This window comes from Enoplosus armatus, chromosome 18 (genome assembly GCF_043641665.1).
Source record: "Enoplosus armatus isolate fEnoArm2 chromosome 18, fEnoArm2.hap1, whole genome shotgun sequence".
Taxonomy (NCBI): domain Eukaryota; kingdom Metazoa; phylum Chordata; class Actinopteri; order Centrarchiformes; family Enoplosidae; genus Enoplosus; species Enoplosus armatus.
Window position 1 is genome coordinate 20,012,980 of NC_092197.1, and position 16,513 is coordinate 20,029,492.

General features: G+C 46.1%; 1 protein-coding gene across 1 annotated transcript; it reads left to right on the forward strand.

Moving 5' to 3' along the window:
• The first annotated feature begins 4,466 nt into the window (after positions 1 to 4,466).
• Positions 4,467 to 9,790, forward strand: fbxw2 (F-box and WD repeat domain containing 2). Its single transcript, XM_070924749.1, has 8 exons — positions 4,467 to 4,518; positions 5,032 to 5,324; positions 6,036 to 6,258; positions 7,034 to 7,228; positions 7,513 to 7,646; positions 7,764 to 7,850; positions 7,935 to 8,104; positions 8,641 to 9,790. Exons 1-8 carry the CDS (start codon positions 4,491 to 4,493, stop codon positions 8,927 to 8,929), a joined length of 1,419 nt encoding a protein of 472 aa, XP_070780850.1. The 5' UTR covers positions 4,467 to 4,490; the 3' UTR covers positions 8,930 to 9,790.
• The last annotated feature ends 6,723 nt before the right edge of the window (positions 9,791 to 16,513 follow it).

The following is a 16,513-nucleotide window of genomic DNA, read 5'->3' on the forward strand; positions in this document are numbered from 1 at the left end:
ATAATTTCTTTGATAATTTTTTTTATTTATTGAATACTAGTCTGGAATACTGCGAATGTAAGTGATGCACACATTCATTTATTCCAGACCATTTGTCAAAGTATTCAAGGCACAAACCGTGTTTTGTTTTGTTGTTGCCAAATGTCGGACTTTTTTTTTTTTTAAAGGTAATCATCATGTCTGCAAAGGCTCTTTTCAGTCATCAGTTGCATTAAAATTTGAATGATTAAAAATCAATTTAGAACAGCTACGCTCAAACTACTGATTCAGGCTGGTTTCAAGCAACCATACAGAAAGAAACAGAAACCAATGGCTTATGAGTTACAGCCATCTCAGGTGTGAACGTGGGAGTGGTTTCTGTTTCTATATGTACCCCACCTCTCGGGCCCAGGAAGAAAACATGGATGGATGGACATCAATTTTATATTTGAAGAATGGATGAAAAGGGAAACAAGAACACTAGAAAGGCAAAGTATTTTTATTAGTTTTAGGGACCCTGAATCCACTGGATGTCCTCGTGGGAACCGGTCGGCACGGCGTCGTGTTGCTGGACTTGCGCAGTCCGGCGAGTCCAGGCCGGGTTTTAGTCACCGGCTCATTAATGTCTTCAGCAGCTTTAGTGGCTCCTTTGTAGCGTGGAGCTTAGCAGTCAGACATCCATCACTTAGCCTGTTAGAGACTTGTTACCCCCCCCCCCCCCCCACCAAACACCAGCTGTGCCTGACACCCCACAGCCTACTGAGCAGATTTGCACCCAGGAGCGGTCACCTACAGTAACTGGCACATGATTAGGAGATAATAATGTCAACCTGAAAAGAAGCACTGGGTTGGTGTGATGAAAATACACTCGAATTCGTCGCCGGGTGACAGTCTGTCTTCGCTGAGCGACCCCACTGCTTTTATTGGTGCAGTTCTGGAGTTAGCCCAAACAAACCCGTCTCCAAGGCGAGACGATAGCCCCCGCCTAGAGGCTGCAGTGTTCATTTCAACCCACTATATGAAAAGAAAAAACCCCAAAACACCCTGATGATTTCTTTATTCTAAATTCTAAAGTGCTGTAGGGGCACGCGAAAAAAAATATTCAAACATTCCCGAAAACACAATCATGTATGCCCTCTAGTGTTCAGCGAAATAACTACACTGCTAAATATGTAGTCACAGGTAGGTTAGTCAAAACATACGAATAGCGGTCGCAGCGGTCGCTCATTCCGATCGCTGCGTGAAAATGGATAAATGGTTAAAAAGAGTTAATCCCCCCCCCCCCTGTCCAGAGAAACACCAACCGCTACCAGCAGCAGTGGGCCTACTGTCAAGGATGCACCTGCCGGCGACCCGGGCAGCTTTTCGGGAGAAGTCGGACCGGGATGCTAGCAGCAGGCAGCAGTCACGTTGCAGGCCGTCGCTAGCCGAGCTACAGAGCATGGCCGACTGTCTCAAACTCGGCCGAACGATGCAACGGATTTCATAAATGGGCCAAAACCAGCACAGGTCCTGATGACTTACCGCACATACCAGACCACACCAACTGACAACAACAAGTTTAGGCCCTGGTGTTAGCAGGTGTGTGTGATTTGTGTGTGTGTGTGTGTGTGTGTGAGAGGATGGAACAGGCAGGCAGGCCTCAACCCCACATGACCCACTCCATCCCGCAGGCCGTCCACTGGTACGTGACACAACGACGAGCCAGCACGCAGCCCAATGCTCGGCCGCAGAAGAACTTCCAGTGACAAAATGCGCCGGAACTCAAGGCCACAGCTGGGTTACTCATTTTCACAGGACGTCCTTTTCGTGGACGTAAAAGTAACACGAATGCAAGCTGTGCTGAAACACACAGCATGACACACGCTAACGCCCGCAGAGGGAGTGGACTACTGTAGGGAGATCTGTTGTTCTGTCCTTGAGAGGTTCCTTCCTAATCAGCAGCAGATTAGGGACGGAGTGAACCACACGAGGGGTGTGCGACGGAGAAGACCGGATGAAACTGTTTTGAATTAGCAATCTATTCGTCACCCGTCGTGTCATCTGAAAGACAAACACGCATCTCGCATCTCCGAGGTCATGAGCTGAACGGAGGTCCGTCTGCTTTTCGGTGTCAGCGTCCCGAGATCAGGACGTGGACTCTTTGTCCGTGCACATGTGCGGAACAGCACAGACGTGACTTGCGACGACCGCCCACGCGAGTATGTACTCATGAGATTTCCTGCCTCAGTGGACGAAAACCGAGAACGGCACCTTTACATCTAATCGCGGTCCGACCGTGAATCACGTGAAGATGCTGATGCGACTGCCACCCCCTTAAACTCCTGAACCACCACATGAACTGTGAGTTACAGATAGGACGACAGCCACTGTGCACCACCTAGCATTGTATTCAATGAGGGGGGGGGGGTAGACCTCCTGTCCTGGCGGCGCAGCTTCCCCGTACCAATATGGCGGCCACGTTGACACACGGATCGCTGCTTCAATGCGGTATTCGATCTTTTTTTAGTTTTTAAAGGAACTTTATTTATAACCCTTAGAAGAATAGTACAGTGAAGAATGTCCGGGGAATGATACCAAACTAGTCGCTGTTGAACACAGGCGAAAAAAAAGGTAAACAAACAGGATTGAAATATTGTAACCATAAAGGAACATACAAGTAGAGGAAGTTGAGCCTTTCAAAATAATAATCCATAAAAAATAAGGAGCTAAATTAAATCATGTTCAGACAAAAGTATTTAGAGTTTTTCGCTTTTGACCTCTTTTTATACATTTGTTGAACAGAATTTTTTTTTTTTTGTGTATTCCACAATGGGGGGGGGGGGGGGATTTGGCAAAGCCACAGTTATGTATGTAGTATTTTGTTATAACTCCTAAATAGATTTGAGGAAATCTATACTTATGGATTCGGAGCTCAGCCTACCATGCAAGGATTTCCACCAGTTGTGGACGGTGTCACGAGCATGAAACAGGAGCTCTGCTGTTTCTACATTTGTATAGGCCCAGAACATGTGAAGATTATCTACAGAAGTAGAAAAAAGTACAGTTTTAAAATGTATTTCTTTATTTTGAGGAGAAATTGGAATTCTTACAGTCAATATTTCAGCTCGTCCATAGTTTTTGAGATTAAGTGCCTATATTTATATACTTGCAATTTAGGTGTTATCTAGATTGTTTTTTTTAATTAACTGAATAAGTACTGTTGAAATGTTTTTGTGCCACCTTAACATTGTTTTCACAGAGCAATCCAAGTTTACATATAAACACATTTTATATATTTATAAATTTCCATTTCGCAGACGCACAGTTAACCATATTCATTCCTCCAACCGGTCTGCCATAAATATAGATTTATTTTTTACTTAATATGACTGTAAGTGGGACACTGAGGGCTGACATGATGTTTATAAATCATTACCTACGTGCGTCTGTCGATGGCGTTCCACATTGCGCGCGACACCGGAAGCTAGTGTTCTATATATGTCGCAGCCAACTAATCCCGCAGCTTTGTACTACAGGTTTATTTGGTCATATCAAGAGAAACACACCAAGGCAACTGCGAAGCGAAAAATATAACGAATGTGTCTGTGTGGCGGACACACGTGTAAAGAAACGCGGCAATGTCACTTTACTTACTTTCCTGAACGTGTCCACTTCGTGACATGAGAGTTAACGTCGGCAAATACTCCTACGGCGCGTTCCTGTAAGACAGAGCTGAGGGTGTTGCAACACAGCGTAGGCATGGATAGCGTTTCCATTATTTTTTGGTTTTCATGCTGTCAGAAGCTGCCATCCTTCTACCCCACCACCTAAAAAAAAAAACCTGCCTGGGGAACGAGTAGCAGACTACTCCCTTAGAAACATTATGTGATTCACAATTAACAAGAGTCAAGTCCTCTCATCATGGTGGTTAGCTAACGTTAGCTGCGAAGCTAGGTCACTTGGACAATCCTTTCAAGTTGCTCGCTGACAGGCTAGCTCACGACCAAGGCTAACTTCGCTATGTGAACTGACGTTAGACTGTAAGCCAGGGAAAGTGGCGATAAAGAAACTCCCTGCAACTCTCCGGTTGGTGGACGTTTTCCCTTTACATTCTCAAATTGCCGTGTTTTTGTTTTGCCAGCGGACGCCGTCCATTGATTGTGCGGACGTGTGCCAGCCGTGGCTAGCGTCTACTTGCTATTAAAATGTAGTAGTGTCACTCAGCTAGCGTTTGCTACAAAAGTTGCTAACTAGCCAGGTGGCTAACTTGGGCTGAACGCACGAGCGGGTACGGTTGCTCCTAAAAGTAAATACAGCCCAAAAATGAGGAATTCCAATAAATGAAACGTATCAGACACACCGGTTACCCAACAGGCCATGTATTTTTTGTTTTGTTTTGTTTTTTGTTTTTTAGCTAAGGCATAGCTGAACTGTCTGAAGCCTGACCCTGACGTTTTTTTTTTTGTTATGTTTTCATTTTTAACATTATGGTCTTATTGACAAAGTCTGAATTGCACAATTCCAAACGCATGGCCGCAGTTTTCTTTGACATGTCAGGTGGGTAATATCGCCTGTGTAAGTGACTCTCAGGGATGGTGAATTGTATTGTAACAACAGCAGTGTCTTAACTTACAGCTGTTTATGTTATTGATTTTATTACCCCCCCCCCTCCAAAGTCTTTCAAAATAATCTTTCTGGCTGCATTTCCGGCTCATGGAATTATTGCTAATGAGTCAGTGTGACACATGTGACAGGTCATCACAACGTTATAGCATTTAAATATCAACTGTGGGGGGGGGGGGGGGGGGGGGGGGCAAAAGTATTCAATTGAAAAGATATGACAAACAGCAAACCCTGACATTTTCAAAATCAGCTACCTGGTGAATGAATTTCAAAATGGTGTTTTATTGTTGTGATGTTAACACGTACTGATAGCACCGATGGAGGATATTTGGTCAGCGGAAGTAGTTCGTACTTTTTATGTGACGTGTTGCATTTGTATTGACCTTTGTCAGATGTGCGCAGTAGCATTTACCAGCTGTGAGTCAAGACCCTGCCTTGCTCCCGTAGGTGTTGCAGGTCGCTCTGATGTGCCCATGGAGAAGGTGGCCTTTGAGGGGTGGCTGGAGTCGGTCTCTGCCACTTTCCTTACTCTGAACGACCAGCAGCGCAACCAGTCTCTGGACCACCTCATATCGTTGAGTGGCGCCGTCCAGCTCCGTCACCTGTCCAATGGACTGGAGACGCTGCTCAAGCGCGACTTCCTGCGCCTCCTCCCCCTGGAGCTGGCTTTTTACCTGCTGCGCTGGCTGGATCCTCAGACCCTGCTCACCTGCTGCCTGGTCTGCAAGCAGTGGAATAAGGTAGACGTGGTGCAGTGTCGCCATGGGGCGCTCCTCATTTGTCGTAGATGTCTCCCTTGTTTCCCCTGACTTTGGGGGTGGGGGTGGGGGTGGGGGGGTGCGAGTCCTGCAGTGCTGTGCTGTTCCCTTGCACAGACCACAAAAAAAACCCTATACTCAGTCTGTATACAGATCAGTTTGGAAGCAGACTTACATATGAGCCACCTATACCAACAGCAGTGTTTTTTATATCTTGATTATTGGCGTCTGTACTCACAGTAATGACATGTTGCTCGTAACTTCCTCATTTAATAATCCCGGTAATGGTTGGCATGTCCCATAATGTGCAGGAATCATTTAGTAGCCTAGGAAAATGGGGGAAAAAATGCATCGCATATGACTGAAAGGAAATATTTATTGTCTGATCGGATAATTCCTGATGTGCAGCGTTACATTGCTTCATGGAGTTGAAGGACGACATTTGAGGACTTATTTTGTTTAATGAATCAAATGAAAATGAAGGTTTCGGTTGAAATAGTTCAGATTTTTGTATATATCGGCACTAGTATCAAATATATGTATATGTATGTGCGTGTGTGCGTGTTCCAAAGCCAGAAATAACACTATAGTAGTGTATTATCAGCTCACCTTTTCTAGCATTTAAAGTACTTGTCATTCACCCAAGTGGTTCCAACCAGCGTCCTTCGCCCGCCCCCCCTCCCCTCCTTGTAGGTGATCACCTCGTGTACGGAGGTGTGGCAGGGCGTGTGTCGGGAGTTGGGCTGGAGGATTGACGAGTCCATCCAGGATGCGTCGCACTGGAAGGGGGTCTACCTGAAGGCGAAACTGCGCATGATGCAGTTGAAGGACCAGGAGGCCTTCGAGACGTCGTCCCTCATCGGCCACAGCGCTCGAGTGTACGCCCTCTACTACAAGGACGGCCTCCTCTGCACAGGTACGCGCCCCCCCCCCCCCCGGTGTTACTCTCGAGTTCTGCACGGATGCTGAAAATCCTCTCGTCATAGCTTTTTTTTTTTATTTCATTTTTTCATTTTTTTTTTTACAGCTGTAGCCAATAACACAAGCAGTGGCTGCATTCCATTTAAGTGTGTCAGTTCCAGGGGCCTGATGTTGTGCATATCACTTGAAAGGCTTCCTGGGATGCTTTGATTAATGTTATTATTTCCTGCCACGAAAGCTAAAACGTCTGCCGTGAAAAGGGGCTACTGTTTTATTGATCCTTATTTTCAAGGTCTTGTGCTGCTGGTTCTTGCGACAACAGCCCCCCCCCCCGCCCACTCCCTTTCAGTCTATAAAATGTCAAAAAAAAAATTGTGAAAAATGCTCGTCACTAACTTCCCAGAGCCCAAAGTGACGCCGTCAGATTTACTGTCATAAACGCCAAAGAAAAAGCAGCAGATCCTCACATTTAAGAAGCTGGAGCCGGCAAACGTTTGACACTTTTGCTCGAAAAACTTTCTGCGACGGTTTATCGACTATGAAAATATTTGGCAACTTATGTTCTTTCGATCGAATAATCTATTAACGGAGTAATCGCTGCAGCTCTACACTCAAAAGTATGCATAAAGACTCTTTTGTCACTTTTCCAGTGCGAACACACTGCAGAGGGTAGGTTCGACCCACGCCGGTCTGGATGGGGTGTTTTGCAGAGTTGCTGTATTAAAATGGACGCCCCCCCCCTCCCCCCCTTTTTTTTTTTTTCGGGCCAGGGTCTGATGACCTGTCTGCCAAACTATGGGACGTGCGCACCGGGCAGTGCATCTACGGGATTCAGACGCACACCTGCGCCACCGTCAAGTTTGATGAGCAGAAGCTGGTGACCGGGTCCTTCGACAACACCGTGGCATGCTGGGAGTGGAGCACGGGGGCCAAAATCCAGCAGTTCCGCGGCCACACGGGAGCAGGTTGGTCAGTTGTCCTGGGTTATTTAGAGTAAAAGCTAAACTCTTAGTCACGTGCCACATCTCACTCCAGGGTCGGCACAGCGTCCAACCATAACTGTATAGAAAAAGACATCGTTGACAAATCAAAATCAAAAGCCAATTAAATGGAACCTGCTTGGATCATAAACTCCAGTTTGTCTGCTTTCATGGGCATAAATAAAAAAAACATTTTTCATTTTTTTGCAACTGAGTTTTAAAGACATTATTTGAAATGTTTTTTTTTTTTTCTCCCGTGTGCTCTCAAGTCTTCAGTGTGGACTACAACGATGAGCTGGACCTGCTGGTCAGCGGCTCCGCCGACTTCTCGGTGAAGGTCTGGGCGCTGTCTGCCGGCGCCTGTCTCAACACCCTGACCGGGCACACCGAGTGGGTCACCAAGGTCAGCCCGCCTCGCCTTGCCTTGCCTTGCCTGGTCCAGGTTTCAGTCCAGGAGAACAGTTATGTGCTATATGATAATGAAATAAATATGCATGTTGTTGTTGCTGTCTCCCGTCAGGTGATACTACAGAAAAGTGAAGTAGAATCCATGGTGCACAGTCCTGGTGATCATATCCTCCTAAGTGCTGATAAGTATGAAATTAAGGTAATGCTCCTGTCTCCAGAGGTTTCTTGTGTTTTCACTTTTTGGAGAGTGGAGAAATGAACGTAAAGCTGTTGCCCTCTGCAGGTCTGGCCTTTGGGCCGCGAAATCAACTGCAAGTGTCTGAAGACGCTGTCGGTGTCGGAGGACCGCAGCATCAGCCTTCAGCCCCGCCTGCAGTTCGACGGGCGCTACATCGTCTGCAGCTCTGACCTCGGAGTTTACCAGTGGGACTTTGCCAGCTTTGAGATTCTCAGGTAACCTGTGGCTTATTCTATGTGTGTAATGGTTATTCATGTAGCACCTTCCTACAGCAGACATGTCACAATCCCCATGTCATGCTCATTTCCAGCTCTATGTTTTTATTCTGGGACTCCACTAGAGCAGCTCTGCATGATTCACAGTTCACAAACAAAAACAGTCCTTATTTATCTTCTACTGGCCCCTTTCAAGCTGTTTTAGACAAACTGAACAACTTCCTGGGGGCGTGGCTGAGTGCAGTGACACCACATCAGCTCGTTTAAAGGCACAGTTTCTGAACACGGGGCTGTGTTTCATTCCTCTGGACTGAGCGTTTTGATACTCTCACAGTATTTATACAGCACCCAGAGCTGCTTTATAATCAAACAAGACCACCAAGACACTTTCTACAATATGGAACCTTTAAATGCATAAAAACAATCTGATAAAAACATCACAGTTTGCTTGGAACGATGGATTTGGACAAGAGGACGTCTGTTCTGTTAGAAGACAACGTGATCATGCTGATCAAGCCTGTGTTTTCTGTCCCCAGGGTGATAAAAATGCAGGACCCAGCGAACCTGTCCCTGCTCAGCTTCGGCGAGGTGTTTGCGCTCCTTTTCGACAACCACTTCCTGTACGTGATGGACCTGCGGACAGAGGCTATCTCGGGCCGCTGGCCTCTGCCGGCCTACAGAAAGTCCAAGCGAGGATCTAGCTTCCTGGCCGGCGTGACCTCCTGGCTCAACGGCCTGGACGGGGACAATGACTCTGGACTGGTGTTTGCCACCAGCATGCCGGACCATAGCATTCACTTAGTACTGTGGAAGGAGAACGGATAGAAACCGAACCAGGACCCCAACCCCCTCAGACTGCTAAGATACGAGCCGCCGTCATGTGTGCTCCGGAATACGTGAACCTTTAACAGCCAAGATAAGATCACGCATGGACCAAAGCATTTCTGTATTTATCCGTTTCTTCCTCAGCATATACAGTCCTCCTCTCGACACAAACGCCAACATTCACCGGTGGGGAATAACAAAAACAAAAACAGCGGAAAGCGAGAAAAATGACGAAACTGTTGCTGACGTGCTACACGGAGTGCTCGACCAGCACTCGCAGAAACCTCTCGTCGTCCTTCTGAGCGTGGACAAAGACGGACTTCTAAAAGCCAAGATGTTTCTGTGACTTAAAGGTTCCAAAATAAACACGGGCGTAGAAACGATCCTGTAATAGACTTTTAACGTGGAAGTGTGAATGTTTTTGGCAGATTTTCTCCTTGACCAGTTTCGCATTGCGCGGTGAGAATATCTGTAGCCGACCTTTTAATCCACAGTCTTGTAAAACTTGGGTGCCAACTTGGGGCCACTGACCCTTTTTTTTTTTTTTTTTTCTTTCGTCCTCGCCAGGATAAGTCAATGTCAAACGCGCTGTAGCCAGAAAAAAAAAAACACGCCCCAATGCCAAGCCGGTCACTCTAGAGCCGATTTGCCAAAAACGTCTTTTGAAGGAAAGCAGGGGTTTTTGCCTTAAACACAGTTGCTGTAAATAACGGCGAGCGACTTTTTATTTTATGTAATTTTTTTTTAACAGACCCGTCCCCCGAAGAAGCCACGGCGCCGAACCGTGTGTGATTTGGTACATTTGTTTGTGTACGACGTAAAACATTGTGCGGTTTCGTGTGATTAAAAACACAGAGTGTGCTTTTTTTCTTCTTCTTCTTCTTCTTCTTCTAAGGGACGCCTGGTCTAAATGTCGGCTTGAGAAACGTGACGTGCCTTTTCAGTTCATTCGGGGTTTCTTTTTTTCCCTCCATGTTGTAAACCCTACTCTTTTACGTTGGGTTCTTTTCACATTTACCGCGCTCTAACAGTCTACGATGTCGGTAATTTTATAGTCACGTACGCTTGACACGACTCGCCCACTGGGCTGCTTTCACGAATCACTGACCGCGCGACACATCAGGTGTATTTTTATTTCATTCTTTTTTTTTTTTCTTTCTAAAAAAGGGCCTCGACGCGTCGCACAGCCGAGGCGCGGGGGTGGAAGTCTAACCATCATGTCTCAGCTTTTGCTTCCACAAAACCGGAACTTTAACCCACGAGCGAGTGCTTCTCCCGCCAATTTCCAGTGACGTCTTCCTCTTTGCGTCAGGCAGGCCACAGGTCTGTACTCCAGTGACCCGTTTCTCACGTGGACAGTTTTAGGCGGCAGATGTACAGACCGGGTCTTAGGTTTAGGAGTCTAATCGAATGAAAATGCCACAAATACACTACGTTCTGTACGTTCTGTCTGACCACTGCGCCGCATTGTATCCTCCCAGCAATGTACGTTGAAAATACATGAATATGATTTGTATATAAAGTGATACTTAGAAATGGGGGTGGGGGGGGGTGGTGATGTTCATTGCCGTCGCACTCAAAACACTGCGCAGTGTTATTTCACAACAACACCCTCTGTTGCACTGTCACCCGCACCGACCTACAATCAGCTTCAATATTGCAGTCTTTCAAATAAATAAAATAAGTAGCAAATGCACCGTGTCCGTGTGTTTGGTCATGTGACGTCAACGTCGCCATGGCAGCAGCAGCAGCAGCTATAGGGATGGCAACGTGCGGTCCTAATACCTGCAGAACTATCGGACATCTCCATCAGCTTTCAGCCGCACCTCGCGTTCCATCTACGAAGTACAGCGAGCGTGGCAGCCTCCATATTGCTTCATCACGGCACATCACACATCAACCGTTGCACCTGTGTGCTTACATGCTGCGCATCCTCGAATGATTGTAGCAACGTAGCATTCTAGCATATAGCACAGTGTGTGTAGCAGGAATGTGGGGGGGGGGGGTTAACTGGCTCTGCTGTCAGTACACAGAGCCTCTGGTTTGATGCTTTAATGTGCCATGCACCCCTCTCCATATCTCGACGTGGTCCCTCAGACTGGATTTTGGACTCGGCAGTCTTTCTTAATCACGTTTTAGGTTGTTTTCTTTTCACTTGACAGATGAACAGCGCCATTGCGATAGATATTTCCCACCTGGCAGAATGCGCCACCCTTATTGGCCAGAGTTTGACAGATGCCGTGCACAACCTCGATGTTCACGAGGACAGAAGTGCAGTTGCACCCCGGGACATCGCGACATAAAAGTCAACAGCCTTCCGTACATAAAGTTTATTCCCAATTTCAGTGTCTGAAGCTGAAAAATACAGCGACGTATAGCAGTGCCATGGTAAGAAATAACTTGGCAAAGTAATCACAGACTGATAATCACGACCCAGTGGTTATCTTTTTCACAGTTACAATACTAGAAATTTTGTACACCAAAAAAATTACATGCAAATAAATGTCCCATAGAACACAATTGTCTTTCCTCAGAGGAATTGGATAAAAACTGAGATATGTTTAGATCGGACATATACAAGTATCGAAACAATCGAAAGGAAGGAGCAAAGCAATACTTGTTGAAATACTTCATGGAAACTGGTGGTATGATTTAATCACATACGCACTGACGCCACACACACACACACACACACACACACACACACACACACACACACACACACACACACACACTACATTTGGATCAAATGTATTTGGACGATCCTAAATTGGGGATCTTTTGGCTCTTGAGTCAACATGTGCGAGAGGAACATCGGGTCACGGCTGCCTTTTGGGGGGGGGGGGGGGGAGGACTCCCTGGCACGCGCTGACATGTTAGCGGGGGTGTGTTTCCTACTCATCGGGGGAAATGAGCACTTTTAAACCCGACTTGTCTGATAGCTACAGTTCACTTGTACAACCAATCTTTAGTGCTGCTGATTTGATCAATCACTCAAAGATCCATCATCATTGGCCATAAAAAGAAAAAAAAAAACAACCCCCCCCCCATCACATTTACCGCAAACAACTTCCTCTGTAGAGGTAAGTTGGTGAAAACTGTGGCAGCACGTACTTGGCATTAAACTGGCGAGTCCAGTTTCAAAGGATCCGAGCTTCAAAATTCTTCAAAATGTTAATTAACTGCTGTTTTGTGTGCGCGCTCAACAACAGGCCAGAGTCAGAAGAGAAGATCAACGTCAGTTTCACCTCTGTACAAATGATTATTGTGCAAATCACCTGGGGTTGGGGTGTGTAGCCTAGCTAGCCGAGCTACACTTTGCCTAAATAAAATCCGACCAGACACTCCGTGCCAGCTTTTGGTACTTCCGATACTTAGTGGTTACCAACATGTGTTGGTCTATACTAAAAAACAAAACAAAAAAACAAAAGCAGCCCTCCGCACAGCATCTAGGAGTTCTGTCATGGGGGGTTGCCAGGTTGGAACACCGGTAACTCTGAACGTAACCCAGGGGGGACCCTCAGATTGATGACGATCTTGGCGAAAATGTAAAAAGAGACAGCGCTGGAGTTGCTTGAAGGCACTGTTGACAGCAAGGGCCAATGGCGATGAGGTGCCAACTGTCAGCTTTTACGGGTGCCATGTCATAGCCATACTGGGCGAACCGTAGAGGACCTTTCAAACACACCGCCCGAATCTGAGTACAATTCAATCCAATGATCATACAGAAACACACACACACACACACACACACACACACACTTAAGTACAGTCACCTGACCTCAGTCCAACCAATCATGTTTTGTTTTTTTTACTTGCTGAAGACAATAGACTCGAGGCAAACCCCCTCAACACTTCTGAAACCAACCCTTGGATGTTCACGCCCTAAAATTTAACGGGAAAGTCCAGAGTTTAACCTCATGGTTTCCAACCAGTTAATACCTACTGGCTGCATTATATGTACCGGACACGAGCAGCTGGAGTGAATACCATAATTTTACATCCGACTCCGGTCAAGATCACCTGAACGCGGTCCGACCGTTTCTCTCGTTTTCCTTCTCAATAAAGTTTTACCCCCTCAAACAGCACGTGGAATAAACAGGAACTATACTGCACGGCGACGGCGGCGTGACATGAAAAGAAACATGTCTGTTCCCACCGGGGATCGAACAGGGAACAATATAAAACGGTGCAACGGTAAATACTTAACAAAGGTGGCGAGTGGTAAGAGTGGACATTGTGTGGTCTATTTGTGAGGAATGCCTGATATTCTCGTGGTTAGAGGAACATTGCAGCCACTTCTCCGCTGTTACAAGAAGAAGAAACGTGCCTTGGTCTTTGCTAAAAGGCCCTCCCCCAGTGTGTTCAGAAGCTATCGTCCCCGGCGGCCATCGGTTTCCATCGGTTTTAAAACCTGCTTGGGGTGTTTAATATCCATTACATGAAATCTGCGCACTGTTCTGTAAACATTACAATATTACCGTAGGATAATGTAGTTTAAGTGCAGGTTGCTTTGACAAAAATGAACGCAGACTTGACTGACCAAGCTTTTTTTTTTTTTTTTTTAAGGCCAATGCTAAAGAAAAAGCTAACTGCGTTAGCCGTGTGACAACCTCTCCATCTCATTTTAATAGTCGCTATGAAGACCTGACGGATTGCACTGTGTGTTTTAGTATTTACTGTGTGTAATGTGCAACGCGCCTGATTTTATCCCAAATGGTTGACTTTTAGGCTTTTATTAATTTACCTATTGAACTTCATAGTGTTTTCGTTTGACTGTAATTGCCACCTCTCTGTAAAGCACGTTGGTCAACATTTTAAAAGTGTTCCATGAATATATTCACTCCACTCGACAAACACCGATGTTGATATTTGAAAGCTGTCAAAATCCAATGGGAAGTCGACAGTCGACAGATTCTCTCTCGAACGCGAACGGACATTTTGGGAATTCTGGAGGACCGTGGTGGTGACGATGTCCGTCTGAGCCCATTTACTCCCAGTGATTTGCTTTGTGTCACAGCTAATCCTTCTGCAAAGATGTGCGCTGAGTGGGACGTTTGACTTTGCGAGAAGACTTGAGAGTCTACAGCCACGCTAGCCGTGCTTTGAGCTAAATGCTAACGTTTAGCAGGTATATAACGTTAAGCATAGCGTGTTAGCACGCAGAGTTTTACGCATGGCAAGTAGCACTAAACACAAAGGACAGCGTAGGATGGCGGGAATGTCACGGGTTTTTGCAAGTGTTTGGCCATGAACCAAAGTATTATGGCTATAATTCAAATTGGAGGATCACTTAAGTCATTATAATTCATCTTGAGGGGGGGGGGCATGAATGTCTGGTCCAAATTTCATCACAATCCATCCAATAATAATAATAATAATAATAATAATAAACTTGTCAGTGCTCTCTGGTGGACCATTCTTGACTGCTATCAAGCTAATAATAATGAGCTAATATTGGCCAATATATATATATCCGTCCGGCATGCTCTAACGCTGACCGTGATGGGCTTCAAGGGTCTGCTAATTGACTTGCACACCCTACAGGAGGGAATGGGGTCCACTGAACGCCTGGACCAGTAAAAACAGCAGATGTTGATTTCTGAAACGCAGCAGCGCGATGAGGCGGAGAGCTTAGCGCTGACGTAACGTACGTCATTTCTAATAAACGGGCTTAAATAGACTCTATCGCAACGACGGCCCTCTGGAAAGTTTGCATTCACCCGAAGACGGACAATAATACCGGAGGAGAAATTGGACGAGTTGAAGAAATCCTGACTGTTAAGTCCAATAAATTTGTTGAGGACGATGCGGGAATGAGTTCTGAAAACAAGACAAAGAACGTTATACTTCTAAGATTCCGAACAGCGTGATGACTCCTGACAAGCCATGGTTTCGTTCTTGTTTTTTTTTTCTCCTTTTTTTTTTTACTATTACGACTGATTTCATAAATGACTGACCAGTTACCATGATTTACAACAGGGAAACATTACAAATATGACATCTATTAGTAAATGTTTAACTTCATCTCAGTTTCAGTTTCTACTCTTAAAAGGGTACTTCCACTTTCTTACAGCTCGGATCTTCTTTTCATTGCTCTGGCCATCGTTTCCATTGCTTTGTGATGAAACTGTACCTGAAGTAATGAAGTAGTGAACAGTGCTAGATGATTATAACACTAAGTTTTAATCATGTGTCTGTTCACATTCATCTTCTTTTCCCGACAGGTTTGCCTAAACTGAAGGTTTCCGGCCTGTCTGGTCGCCGGACTGCTCGTGTTTCTTGACCCAGTCAGACTTCAGCCCTCAGGGTCTCCGTCGGGAGCAACTTGGGGTTCAGTGTCTCGCTCAGGGACGCTCCGACATGATGAGGGGAAAGCCGGGGATTGAACCCCCCCCCCCCCCCAACCCGCTCTACCCTGCTCTACAATGCCAACCACTGGGAAAGGCGTGTCAGACTGCTCAACTGTCCGACAAGCACTTCCACTGAAGCGTGAAGGTGTCAGTATACTTCATCAAAACCGCACGTCGGACAGTTGAACAGCTTCGGAAACCTCCTCCCCCCACAACTTTCTGATGTTGGAATTTGGGGGTGGGGCGGGGCTATGTCCAACAATGTCTGTAGCTAGGCCAGCTGCGTGGAGGTGAGCCAGGATTTGAACTTCTCTTTCTAGCTTTCTTTTCTCATTTAACAACTGAGTGTAAGACTCTGAATGGCTGTCTGAAACATGCGACCATACCACCCCCCCCCCCCCCCCTTGCCTTTAGACATGGTTGGACAACACGTCGTACGAAGTTCGTACCTAGCGTAAACCGACCCTTCTAATGCCCTCTTCCTACCTCTAAGGATGAGATTAATGGTCAGGGGACCTCATTTTCGGCTCCTTGTACCCGCAATCTCATTCTTTCAGTCATGATGCAGCAAAAACTCATTACCACAGGTGAGAGCTGGAACATGGATCGGCCTTGACTTCAGGCTCACAGGAACGACGGCCAGACCTATGAAAATAAAGTCCAATCCAAGTTGTAATGAAGCAGAATTATCCTTGAAATCTAACACAAGGTTTTGCTTTTGAAGCAGATTATTTAACAGTGCCGATGCTGATGGAGTCCTCCCTTATCCCAGCGTCCTTCAGTTGGAGGTGAGGAGTCGAACCAAGTTTTAGGGTGGCTTCCCACCAACAGTCTCTCGGAGGAGCAGCTTCCTGCAGCAGGCGGCTGTGAATCGAGGACAATCCATCGTACCATTTCCCTTTGATGGCCAACTGTCAAAAAATAAACTCTTTTACAAATAAATACAGTATTTACACACACACGTGATTGTTGAAAGCTTGGTACTTCATTGTAAATTGCTTTAAATTTCACTCCACCAGATGCCTTTGGCGGCATACCGGCGTCGACAGCAGCCGGCTGTCTTCGGCGTTACCGATCGCGATGATCAACCTTGTTCAGTCCCGTTTTTGTCCACGGAGTTTGACAAGTTTGGATTTGTTCTGTACAAAATATTAACTGTTGCTATTTGTAAACCTTGTTATGTACATCGGCCAACACCTGTCACGGTGGGGGCGAGCAGATGAACCGATCC